The 13,208-nt window shown below is 49.4% G+C and overlaps 1 protein-coding gene across 4 annotated transcripts; it reads left to right on the top strand.

Moving 5' to 3' along the window:
- The first annotated feature begins 35 nt into the window (after positions 1 to 35).
- rps6ka3b (ribosomal protein S6 kinase A3b) lies at positions 36 to 12,867 on the top strand. 4 transcript variants are annotated; one of them, XM_088364035.1, is made up of 22 exons: positions 36 to 728; positions 2,114 to 2,173; positions 8,043 to 8,159; positions 8,370 to 8,451; positions 8,519 to 8,599; positions 8,671 to 8,750; positions 8,828 to 8,934; positions 9,008 to 9,045; positions 9,129 to 9,271; positions 9,517 to 9,587; positions 9,717 to 9,805; positions 9,876 to 9,940; positions 10,015 to 10,117; positions 10,193 to 10,302; positions 10,412 to 10,534; positions 10,605 to 10,694; positions 10,779 to 10,937; positions 11,025 to 11,186; positions 11,255 to 11,331; positions 11,404 to 11,521; positions 11,612 to 11,752; positions 11,817 to 12,867. In XM_088364035.1, the coding sequence occupies exons 1-22, from the start codon at positions 666 to 668 to the stop codon at positions 11,937 to 11,939; spliced, it is 2,202 nt and encodes a 733-aa protein (XP_088220161.1). In that variant the 5' UTR covers positions 36 to 665; the 3' UTR covers positions 11,940 to 12,867. The 4 variants fall into 4 exon arrangements, with proteins under 4 accessions (XP_088220161.1, XP_088220160.1, XP_088220164.1 ...); XM_088364034.1 differs by having other exon boundaries at positions 37 to 728; positions 10,409 to 10,534; XM_088364038.1 differs by lacking the exons at positions 36 to 728; positions 2,114 to 2,173 and adding an exon at positions 3,938 to 4,095 and having other exon boundaries at positions 10,409 to 10,534.
- The last annotated feature ends 341 nt before the right edge of the window (positions 12,868 to 13,208 follow it).

Raw genomic sequence — 13,208 nt, forward strand, 5'->3', positions numbered from 1 at the left:
AATTGGGGAAACAACCCATCACTTGACACGAATCGCTGTTAAACCAAAACACAAAAATCACGCAAGCAGTTTAAAGAAACTTAAAGTAGTAAAAGTTGCATTAATTCATAAAAGAAATACTAAAAAAGTACGAGACTATGTAGTATTTATCGATTATTGGACGATTGGGAGTCCGACTGACTCGATTTCCGCCATGGTGACGAAGCAGGACAGGTAAGCCGACACCGGCCGCCATATTGGGAAGTACAGGAAGTGAACGCGAGAGAGCGAGCAAAGGGGGGCGAGAGAACAGACGGAGTGGGGGCGGCAAATAGACTCCGGGAGTGATAGACTACCGCTACATGTGGCTTTGGCATCTCGGAAGGGGGAAAAGGGTGTCCACTTTGCCGTTTCTCATGTTCGTCCACCAGGAGAGAGAGGCGGACTCGGCGCCACTTCACACCCGCGGATAGGTCGCGTTCCCCCGGCTCGAGAGCTCCGTAGCGGGTCGGCGCGAACCGGCCAAGTGACGCGGAACTAGCTTCACATTCTGCCAAAAGGCCGAAGAAAGAAGGCAAGAGAAATTGAAGTGAGGGCGACTCGAACCTGAGGTCCCGACTCCCGGGCCACGCAAGAGCACGTGAAAGCGGCTGAGAGAGGACAAGTCGAGGCAGAGGAAGGACAAGATGCCGCTGGCTCAGCTGGCGGATCCCTGGCAGAAGATGCCGCTGGGGGGCACGACGGGGGAGGTTAGTCACAATACGCGCTCGCCTTTAAATCCCATTCGAACAGCACACGGAAATGGCCACAGGCTCGAGCTGGTGACAATACTCAAAGTACAAAGTGACACTTGAGTACTTTTGATTATTACAGCAAAAGTGGCAAAAGTACAAGTCTTCCACTTGAGTAACAGTTAGAAAAGTAAATACTGAAATGTACTTGTGTACATAAGTGCAAATGAAATTTGACTGTAAAATATCAGGGTCGCCAAACCTGTACTTATGTAGAAGGAAACAGAAGTATAGATTCAACTGCCATACTTAGTAAAAAGTTTTTTTTTTTTCTTTATTAGACTGAATGGTTCAACTCCACAAAAGCAGCTGAAATTGAATTACTGAATCAATTGCAAAACAAATAGAATTTGAAGTATCACAAGATTCTGGATATGGTAATTTGCTGACGTAACTTGTTTGTGAGCTGCTAAATGTCCAAAAGTGACATGAGAAAGTAACATTTGTGATGCAATAGTTTACTACACTGTTACGTAATGTTGGGTGATAAATTACCTCTTTTGATGTCTTTGTATCACTCTGAAATTTGATAACCTTTTCTAAAGTGATCCAAAATGCACTTTTTGTTTTTCTACAAGCGTTACAAAACATTTAAAGTGAAGAGTCTCTTATAAAGATTCTTGTGTTGCTTGAATAAGAATTGGATTGCAGTTTGAGCAGGCGCTGTGATTTTTTTTTTCTTTTTTTTTCCCCCCTGACCAATAACATCAATTGGGCCTAATGAACGTCCAACGTCAAGCCCGTCTTGTGCTTTGGATTCTATTCTTGGCCTTTGTGGTGTTATGCAAAAGAATGAATACACGTTTGGAGCAAAGTGTGGGATTGCTTTGCGACTGAGTCAGTAGCGTGTGCGTGTTCCAGTTCTTCAAGTTTTTCAAAATCTCAGCAACGAACAGGAGGCGTCTTTGCCGCGTGATTCAGGAAGGAGCTTGCGTAAGCGTGTCAACTTCCTGCGTGTGCAGCGCCCTGCGCGTTGTGTCCATTTCCTGCGTTGTCATAGTGGAGCCACCCCGATGAACTTTGACCTGGGATTATTTGAAAATATTTGCAGCCTTTACGGTGGCCTAGTGCATGCCGAGCATTAAACGCGGCCTCGCTCCCGTCAGATTGGCGTCATTCCTGGAATTTCGCGGCGTGTCTCAGCACGTCGCCGGTGTTTCCACCCTCGCCGCGACCGCCATTGTGCGTCGGGGCGTCCTCCGGGTTCTCCCGCTTCCTCGACTACAATTATTTGGAGAATTTCCCAGGTCAAAATTGACTTGAAACAAGCTTAAGAAAGACTCAGTTTAGGCAGACACAGGAAGCACCTGCCATGTTGACCTTTCACCTCTGTGCACTTCCAGGATGCTCATAATGACCTGGACGACTCTGTGGGCGAGGACGACGGCGTGGTGCTGCGCAATGTGAGTTTTCCCATCATTTCACCATCAAATGTATTCTCGCGTGCAGATGGCCGCAGATGCCTTCTGCTGGAATCTGATTGGACACCAAATTCAAACGTTCACACACAAGGCCGCGGCGTCAACAAAATAAAAACCGTACACGTGCGCGACGCCGTTGACGTCATGCTCCACCAAGGCTGTTGCCGGCAGCTGCAGCCATCGCATCGATTTTTAAATGCAGAGGAGATGGCTTATGGATCGTCTGTCTGAGAAGAGCTGAGTAGTCATTACGTGGCTCTCCAGAGTGCTTCGCTTACACACACACACACACACACACTCAAACACACACAGACAGGCTTCTCCACTTAAGAGCTTGTGTGAACAGCAGTGTGTGTATATCGTCTGGTTAAATTGTGATAATGAGGTTACTCTGTGACACCCGACCTTGCATTCTTTTAGTGTTCTGTGTGTGTGAGAGTGTGTATGAAGTTAAGTTTTTAGTTTAAATGTTTCAAATTGGCGCTTGGAAAACCACACACACACACACACTCACACAGACATTGATGCCCCCGGTGTGGGCAGAAAATGGCTTCCAGGCCACATTAGGAGCATCGCTGCTCTCTTGGGGGGGCCCAATCACATCTGCTGCCATCTGCTGCATCTCAGGTGTGTGTGTGTGTCTGTCAGAGCATGAGGTCACTCATATTCAGAAGACAAAAGAGACAAAATGTTCCAGAGAGGATCACTTGTTCCCCACTAGCAGGCTGCCATCATTTTAACACACTTGCGGACTCTCATCATGTCTCCCAAGACAGACGATCAAAGGGAGCATTCATTATTCAAGAGTGGGAGGGAAGGAGGGAGCGAGGCCTCTTGCACCAAAGCTAAAAATATGGCCGTCTTTCTTTATTATTAGTCCACTCCTTTGTCACGTTTCCACATCATGTCACAACTTCCTGTGTGAGTGTGTGTGTTTGGATGTAGCGCTCACGAGCACAGTGTCTAATCTTGTGTGGCCATCTGGACCGACTTTCTGTGCTCTTTGTATTTTGAAATACACACACACATACATACACACTTGCTATACGTACATCTCACGTCAGGATTGCTTGTGACGTGGTGGTGTGCTGAAAGCAGTGCATTGTGGGTCTTGCCATTGTGAGAGGTCACAGGGTGCTGATGTAATGTGTCCAACTCGCCTTCCTGAGCTGCTCGCTCGCTCTCTCTCTCGCTGGCGGCCTCACTGTGCCTCTTTTCAGGAAGCGACCAATCACCGCTCGAGCACACAATATTTTTGTGCGGACCTTTCTAATCTCCATCACCAGCACTTGAAAGTTTTTGTGGCAAGTCATCTGAGAATTCATCTTCAGGGCAAATTAGGGTCATCCTTTTTTTTTTTTTCGTTGTAGCACATATCTTGTTCTCCTGGTTCCTCTGAATATAGCAAATTGAGATGAAAGTAGAGAAGGAGTCGGCGGGCCGGGCTTGCGCTGACCTGAGCAGGAATTTGACACGCAGCCTCCAAAGTCTGTTTTCATTTCCTCCCTTCATCCTCCTCCCCCTCCTCGTTGGCACATGTGGAATTTCAAGCGCCGTCATGCTTCCTAATCATTTCCCTGCCGAGATTGACGGGGCGTTCAAAGACCTGCGGGACATGTCAGTGTTTTCTCTGCTTATCGTGACAAACCCAAACATTGACGAGAAGCTGCGCGCGTGTGCGTGTGTGTGTGTGTGTGTGATGGGTGGATCAGCGCACAGATGTTTGCCTTCCTGCGCAGATGTTGTTGCCAGGGAAACAATGACAGGACGTGATGAGGAGCTGGCGGGCCTTCCTGTGCGTGCACGCATGTTCAGTCGAGCTTCTCTCTTCTCACTCTTAACTTTGACGCGTTCGAGGCGCCATGAAGACGCTGTTGCTGCACGCCAGGAGACGCCCGCCTCAGGTACAAATCGCGGGAGTTGACTTTTGTGCGATTCTACATGTGAGTAGACCGACTCGTTCAAAGCGTGTCGAGGGCACGTCTAACCTGTTCCGGAGTCTTTCCTCGCTGCCGGCGAGCCTCGTAGAATGACAGCTATGTGTTTCCGTGCCGGGACAGATTGGCTGAGGTTTTGTCAGCAGATGCCAGACAAGAAAGCAAAACAGAACAATGGCAGGTGACACTCTCGCTTCCTTGAGAGCGTTCACTTGTCAGTCGTCTGGCTCATTGTCTTTAATGCTCGAGCTTCAGAAATGTGAACTCTCCCTGGTCCTTCCGGGAATATCACTTTGCATGCTCCGTTGTCTATTTATGCCCGACGATCGATTGGTGACCAGTCGAGGCTTGGCCAAAAATGGACACGGGTAGTTTGATGGCTTCTGTGAACGTAATGAAGAGGGTTGGAGGGGTTCCGCTGGCAAGGGATCAACTGCTTTGATGGCGCTAATGAGAGCAGAAGACTGCGTTTGTGTGTGTGTTACGGACTGGTTGCCGTGGTAACGTGGAGGACGCGTGGACGTGCACCTCTGACCCCGCTCACATTTGGAAGGCCGCGTTGTTTTCCGAGCACTCTTTGCCACTGTGAGGAAAATGTGCCATGACAAGATTGGTTGAGTCATTTTGTCTTTGCACCACAGCGATGATTAGTCACGATACAATCGACTTTTTGTTGTTGGAGCAGGGGCGGCGCATTTTTGATGCCATTTAACGTGCCAGCGGGCCGCCATGTTTATTATCCTTTTATTCAGCGAAGCCTCAGCCACCAAATACCGTGACTCATTGTAGATTTGTAACAAGCAAGAGAATTTGTCACTCAGTATTGTTTTTTTTTTTTTTCCTGTTTTGTGTGCTGTGTGTTTGAAAGATAATTTACCTGTTGTCTACTCAAAACAGTCACACCGTTTTTTGGCCTCTTAGCATCTTTTTCTGTATCGTGGGGTGTCACATAGCAGGCGGACTGTAAACGATAAATATAGAATGATCCATCGGCCAAGCACATTGACGGAAGTGTCCCAGCGATCGAGCGCTTTCTTGCTAGCTCCTGAATAAATGATGATATCCTGACTCTGCGCCTCCTAATCGATCTTTCATCCTTTGGTCGTCTCTTTCTTCCCCGCTCGCTCGCCCCGAGAGCCTCGTCCGCTCATTTCGTCTTGTGGTGTGCTGTGAAAGTTCCTGGAGGTGGCGCTGCAGGCACAAAGGTGGCGCTAACTCACTTTCAATTCTCTCATCTAGGCTACAAGCATTTTTTTTTTTTTTTTTAAGTCAAAGCAAAATGTTCTTCATCTGCCAAGAGTTTAGCAAAGGAAGACTATGATATTGTAGGACGTCGTATTAAATTACAAATTTCAGGCCATTTTAATCTACATGTGTTTATGTACATGTGTGTCTGTTATTGGATCCATGGCCAACGGAAAAGCACTTGCAACCTCTAACCTGACAAATCCCAAACGTGTGTGTGCGTGCGTGTGTGCACGGTGGCCATGCAGCCTGTTAATTTGATTGCGTAACAGGATTAGAGGTTGCAGATTGTGTGGAATGGAATCCCACCGCCGCTCGATCTGTGATGCTATGCACACACACACACTTGATTTCAATTGATGGAAACAGTTTTTCACTGTGTGTTGTTGCGTGTACTTTGTACGTTTTGTACACTCTGTGACGCTGCTGTTTGTTCCACTGCACTTGATTGTGCGTAAGTGGAAGCAAGTTCTGGCGTGGAGGGCGACAACAGGTGCAGGTAACCGAAGAAATGTCATCGGGCTGTCACTGCCGCTTGGCTGGCGTTGTGCACATTGTGTGCGACCAGTGGAATTTAGAAGGTGGTCGAGCATTCCGACTACGTGGCAAGCTGTGTTTTATCCACTTACCCAAACAACTCATCATGACTCAGTTTTGGTTTGGCCGGCGACAAGTCCGGGCTGTACGCCGCTTCTTCATCAAAGTCATCTGAGATAGACTCCAAGATATTTTTTATTGGTAAATTAGGGAAACTTCTGACTGATAAATAACACACAATGCAAAATTATGTAGATGGGCTAACAAAACTAGCATTGATGTACTTAAAAAGCTTCAATAAATGTTTGAACACAAATGGTGTGGCAGCACATCTATACAGACAGTGTAACAATACTGATATATAGCTGCGTTCGAACATCGAGCCAATTCAATTCAGGCTCTGCACTTCCAAACCTTCAACTGCCTGGAAAAGAACTTTTCATGATCCATGTGTCACATTCAACTAAAATGGGAGGGGCTGTGGGACTCTTGTACTCGTGCTGCTCAGTCATTGGGCAGCGTGTTGGGGGGAATCTCCAGGACACCTGATGGAAACTCTTGACGGAAGGTTATGACTGTGAGTCACAAGGGGAGGAGAGTGTGGGGAATCCCACTCCCCCCTGTTCCGTATTTAACACCCCCCCCCTTCCAACATCTCCTCTGACCGTGGGTATCCCCTCACACGGCTCACCCTCAACCACTGTCACAGCGTGGCTGCGAACGAGTGGCACTCAGTCGGTGAATCGTTGCAATGACACACCGCGCGGCCTACGCCAAGCCGGCGTGCGTGTGCGCTCTCATCGGGCTCCTGCGGGCGCTGAGGGGCCGACTGAAGGCGCTCTGGCATTTCCCGCCGCCCTCCAGGAGGGACGACGGCCGCCATGAGGGGATGTTGGGCTGTTTGGGATCGCCAACGCGCAGCTGGACTGTGAGTCGCTTAGCGCGCATGTCCCGTTTTGAACGATTATTTGAATCAACGATTCGATTATTGTCCTTTGTGAAATACCACCTGCTCACACTCGCTCGAGTCTTGAAATAATAACAGAAGACATGGAAGGTGACTTCCTTTGTGTTGCCCCACAATTGTGTGTGTGCATCAGGCGCAGGCGCGGGCTTTGCACTTTTAATCCCGTGATTAAGAGGTGCGACATGAGCATCCTGTCGCTCCGGCTCTGATGCGCCATCTGTGTTCTGACTCATGCATACGTGCACATTTGAAATGTAAACATTCCTCTGAGTTCCAAAGCGTGCTCAATATATTTTTACCGTTCTTCACATTTATTTTGGATATCGTCTTTAAATTGTAGCAGAACCAAAACAAGCACTTGCATACACCGAATCGGCGATCATAAAAATATTGAGAGGATGTCAAATAAGCCCTGAGAGTAGATTTTGAAGGCACTTTCCCAAAGGGGTGAAATCGTGTCATAATAAGCAAGAGGTGCGAAGTATTCAAAGAAAGACACAAGTGTCGAGAAAGATGGCAGAAAGGCGGGAGGGAAGATCTGTGAGAGAGAGAGAGCGAGCGAGAGAGAGAGAAACAAGACCACAAAGTGTCAAGAATGATGAGAAGCTGGTGCCGCTCAGTACCGCTCAGTCCCATCGCTGTGCAGGAGCATGTTGTCGCCACGCAGGCTGGGCCACACCCTGGACTACAGGATCCAACGGGCACTGGGACCTGGCAGGTCGGCCACCTGGGAAGTCCAGGTACGCGGCGGGGAGGGAGGAGGAGGATTTGCTTGTGCCATTCCTTTGACAAAGACTTTGGAGGCTGAATGCACACTCACACTCTCCGCCATCATTAGTCACTCTGCCACACAAAGCAGGTACCGGGGCGTCTCCATGACAACCGTGCGTGCGTACGCCTATGACAAGCGCTCGGGAATTCTGCTCAACCTGTCGTCAAATGCCGACGCTGTGCTTTCGCTTCATTTCCCACAATTCCTCCGCCAACTTTTGGATACTCACTTGGTGGACCTTTCTCCACTGAGATGAATGCAAATGGCATTTATTCGTTCCTTTCCCGCCGGAAATAATAACAACAAACGGTTCTAAAACAAGTTCGCCAGTCAAGTTGGTGAAAATATTGTGACTTTCAGGAAAGTCATTCCACTCCACTGTGTGTGTTGCAGGATGACGTGCCCATCAAGGAGATCAACATCACTCACCATGTGAAAGAAGGATGTGAGAAGGCCGACCCTCGCCAGTTCGAGCTACGCAAAGTCCTGGGTCAAGGCTCCTTTGGCAAGGTGCGTGTGTATGTGTGTGTGCTGCCCCCGTTTGAGGGGCCGATGCCATGGCAGGCTGAGGGTCCTTCACACTCCCACTGAGTGTCATCATGTTTCGGAATGAGCAATTAGTCCCACCGCCTACATTGTTTTTCTGTTTTCATCAAACTCTGACGGAGTCAAAAGTAAGCACACACAATATTGACGTGTGTGTGTATCTGTTGTGTTTAGGTGTTCTTGGTGAGGAAGGTCACAGGTCCAGACGCTGGCCAACTGTATGCCATGAAAGTCCTCAAGAAAGCAACACTGAAAGGTACAAACACGCACGATGGATTTCATTTGAATTGTGAAACATCAGCTTTTTGTGTACATGTTTTTAGTGCGCGACCGCGTCAGGACAAAGATGGAGAGAGACATCCTGGTGGAAGTCAACCATCCCTTCATCGTCAAACTGCACTACGGTGAGTCAGCGTTGCCATGACTCGACTCCACGCCAACTGTCTTCTGTGAATTGCTTCCTTTTCTCCCTCAGCCTTCCAGACAGAGGGGAAGCTCTACCTGATCCTGGACTTCCTGAGAGGGGGCGACCTCTTCACGAGGCTTTCCAAGGAGGTGACGCAGCAACCACAATGCATCTTCATCCCGATCCTGATCTGATTCACCTCACCATGTGTGCACGTGTGTTCCAGGTGATGTTCACAGAGGAGGATGTCAAATTCTACTTGGCAGAACTGGCGCTGGCTCTCGATCATCTTCACGGCCTGGGCATCATTTACAGGGACCTGAAGCCCGAGAAGTATGCACGTACGCACTGAGTCATGCTGGAAACGGTTTGGTTCTTCATTGTCAACGTTTTTTTGTCGTTTCAGCATCCTGCTGGATGAGGACGGACACATCAAGCTGACAGGTGAGCCCTTTGCCATCGAGGTCACGTGTTGGTGGGCGCCACTCGCGTCACCTGAATGAGCAACCTCAAATGTCTGTGTACAGATTTTGGCCTGAGCAAGGAATCCATCGACCACCAGAACAAGGCGTACTCGTTCTGCGGGACGGTGGAGTACATGGCCCCGGAAGTAGTCAACCGGCGGGGACATACGCACAGCGCCGACTGGTGGTCGTACGGTGTGCTGATGGTGAGCAGCCGGCGCCTCCTATTTTCATTTAAGCAGCGCAAGCGCCACCTGCTGGCCTTTACTAAAATAGCAGAGGCTATGCTAATATCCTATATGCTATGCCATATTTACATTTGTAAGAATTTTCTTTTTTTAAACTTAATCGGTTGACTGGAGCAATAAAGAAAATAAAAGAAGGGAATGACAAAATAAAAGAAATAAAGAAGGGAATTTATGTACTTTCTGAATGATTGTTCTTCCTCCAGTTCGAGATGCTGACAGGAACGCTGCCATTTCAAGGAAAAGACCGCAAAGAGACCATGACCATGATCCTCAAGTGAGTCCACAAAACCGTCAGAAGGACAGCAAACGCCAATTTCGCGGCGAGCAAACGCTGAGCGGAATGCCGATCGGGTTTCCCGTGTGGGCCGATCATTGCTTTGATTCTTCGGTGTTTGACTTGCAGGGCCAAGCTGGGAATGCCGCAGTTTTTGAGTTCAGAAGCGCAGAGTCTTCTCAGGAACCTTTTTAAGCGCAACCCTTCCAACCGATTGGGTGAGCAACGATTGCGTTCCATTCCTCTTCTGTTGTTGTCATGGCTAACGGTTGCCTTCCAACTTTGAAGGAGCCGGTCCGGATGGCGTGGAGGAGATCAAGAGGCATCAGTTCTTCAGCACTATCGACTGGAACGTACGTTTGCGCCTTCACGTTTCCCTTCCGTCTTAGCCGTCGTGACTCACTCGGCTCTCTCGCTCCTCTTGCAGAAACTCTTTCGCAGGGAGATCCCGCCACCCTTCAAGCCCGCGGCCGGACGCCCTGATGACACCTTCTACTTTGACCCGGAGTTCACTGCTAAAACACCCCGCGGTCAGCCCCCGCCCCTTCATAATGACTCAGCTTGTCAGGCTGGACAAACTCACAAGTGCCTTTGCGTTGTGTCAGACTCTCCAGGAGTGCCGCCCAGCGCCAACGCCCATCAGCTCTTCCGAGGATTCAGTTTTGTGGCAATAACCGAAGAGGAAACGCAACCTATGCCAAACACCATCGTTCAGGTGCGCACACAGACACACAAACACAGGCTGCTGATGTATTTAGAACAACAAAAAGCACAGTGAGAAGAGCCAGGAAAAGTCTGACGTTGGACTTTACGCCCCACAGCAGCTGCACAGAAGCACGTCTCAGTTTTGCGACACCTACGACGTGAAGGAGGAAATCGGGATTGGCTCCTACTCCATCTGCAAGCGCTGCATGCACAAGGGCACGGGCATGGACTACGCCGTCAAGGTGGGAGAACCTGCCGCGGGGTTTGCCGCCCACACCTGGGCACCCGGCTCAAGGTGTGCTCCCGTTGCAGATCATCAGCAAAGCCAAGCGGGACCCTACGGAAGAGGTGGAAATCCTGCTGAGATACGGCCAGCACCCCAACATCATCACGCTGAAAGACGTGAGTCCAAATTCGCAATATCATGGTTGACGTTTTCCCAAGCTGTGATGTTGGCGCTCACTGGCTCCACCCGCTGTCTTGTAGGTGTACGACGACGGGCGCTCTGTCTTCCTGGTGACCGAGCTGATGAAGGGTGGAGAGCTGCTGGATAAAATCCTACGCCAGAAGTTTTTCTCCGAGCGGGAGGCCAGCGCCGTTCTCTTCACCATCACCAAGACGCTTGAGTACCTTCACGTGCAGGGGGTGCGTCCACACACCTGACCACCATCTTGACGCCTGTGTGCCCCCCAACTCCTTTCTCTTAATTGCAATGTGCATGATTACATGAAGGTGGTGCACCGAGACCTGAAGCCCAGCAACATCCTCTACGTGGACGAGAGCGGCAACGCCGAATCCATCAGGATCTGCGACTTTGGTTTCGCCAAGCAGCTGAGGGCAGAGAACGGCCTGCTCATGACGCCGTGCTATACCGCCAATTTTGTCGCTCCAGAGGTGGCTCGCCTTACACTTGTCTAACACGTCCTGCGTCCGAACCCATCTGACGAACGTGCCGCTTGTAGGTTCTGAAGAAGCAGGGTTACGACGCAGCCTGTGACATCTGGAGTTTGGGAGTGCTCCTCTACACTATGCTGACAGGGTAGGCCTCGGATAAAATGGGCTCCTTCCTTGTCCCGATGCAACTTTTAATGACTCGTCATCTTTTTTGCAGCTTCACTCCGTTCGCCAATGGCCCCGAGGACACGCCAGAGGAGATTTTAGCCCGAATCGGCAGCGGGAAGTTCTCACTCACTGGAGGATACTGGAACTCTGTGTCTTCTGAGGCCAAGGTATACTGTAACTCCTAAAACACGCGCGTGTACTCAACACAAAGGCTGAAGAAAATAATGATTGTCATGGTTCCGTTTGTGGCGCCTCAGGATCTGGTGTCAAAGATGCTTCACGTGGACCCCCACCAGCGGTTGACAGCCGGTCAGGTGCTGCGCCACCCGTGGGTGACACACCGGGACCAGCTGCCCAAATACACGCTCAACAGGCAGGACGCGCCACATCTGGTCAAGGTGACTTCTTCACACTCGGAAGATTTGTGTGGAGAGCGTGACTAATTGCAGCCTTGCGTTCCAGGGAGCGATGGCCGCCACGTACTCGGCCCTGAACAGGAACGTCCCGCCGGTTCTGGAGCCGGTGGGCTGCTCCACTCTGGCGCAGCGGCGGGGTGTGAAGAAACTCACTTCCACTGCTCTGTGACATCCACCCCTCAAACCTCGCTCATCTCCCGTCAACTTTGACCTCTAGCTGACCTCGGACAGACTACTGATGTAATCCGGGAAGCGCCGACGCCGCCCACAAAAAGAGCACACAGAGGCCGCCGCCCTCCCGCACACCTGACAGACTCTTCCGATTGGACGGCCGGCGGCGTTCTTCCGGGATCCACTTGTGGACTTTTGCTTTAGACAATCAGAACAGCAAGAAAGCGCGCGTGTACATAAAGCTCAGTGTGAGAAATACGATAATCACGCAGAAGCGGGATGCTTTGTTTTAAACTTCCCTGTCGTCACGGTGACGGCAAACGTAACCTCTTTTGATTGGTAGAACCCCAAAGCAGAATATAAACCAACGTCTTCTGTCAGTTTTGACGACCTGGTGACGAAGCCCGCCAACTTTGGGGGGCTCTGCGTAAGCTCCTCTTTGGAAAGAACCCCGATGATTTATGCAAGTAACCAGACTAAAAAATCGCCATCGTCCCACCCGACGCACTTGACGCTTCCGTTTGAAACAAAAACAAGCGTACTTCCTCAGCTCAGGTTTTCACTCGTCCGGTTGGACGACCGACTGTGCAAAGCTGTTTGAGCTTTATTTCACGTCCTCCATATCCAGCTTGGGGTCCATGTACCCGTATGTTGGAACTGTTTAGAATTTCCTCCTGACATATTAACCTCGTAATCGTTACTGTAAGACAAAGACACGAAGAACACATGAGTACATGGACTTAATTTGGATAGCATGGATATGGAATAAGTGCTCAGATGGCTTTCCATACGTTCCGCAATGTACAAATTGGTCTTTTGATTTCGTCCATTCTACATCCATCCCAATGCTTCCATAGCACCAGGAGCTGCTGCTTCATTTGCAAGACTCAAGGAAATGTTAGCTACGTTAGCATGTAGCATGTTTTTTTTTTAAAAAAAAGCCCATGTGGTTTGCCCTTAGCTTTTGGAGACCACTTAAGTGGGACTGGGTCTGATGGGGATTCTGTGCTTTGGGAACAAGGAATGTCTTTTTTAATTCTGTTTTATTTTCATATTCTCCTGCTCCTCCAGATTTGTTCAGCCTGGGTGCTGCATCACCTCTTGTTTTATTTTGTTTTATACCTGCAGGGAGACTTTCTATGGAAAAATAAAACAAGGATAATAAGCCAATGACCCTGTTGAGTTCTCATTCATCTTATTTGGATGGGAAATGCAGTGCTGAAAAATGTTTTAACATTATTTAATATTAAAAGATTTAAGACTGGGA

This window comes from Syngnathus floridae, chromosome 20 (genome assembly GCF_059516105.1).
Source record: "Syngnathus floridae isolate MCC-2025c chromosome 20, RoL_Sflo_1.0, whole genome shotgun sequence".
In the NCBI taxonomy this organism is placed as follows: domain Eukaryota; kingdom Metazoa; phylum Chordata; class Actinopteri; order Syngnathiformes; family Syngnathidae; genus Syngnathus; species Syngnathus floridae.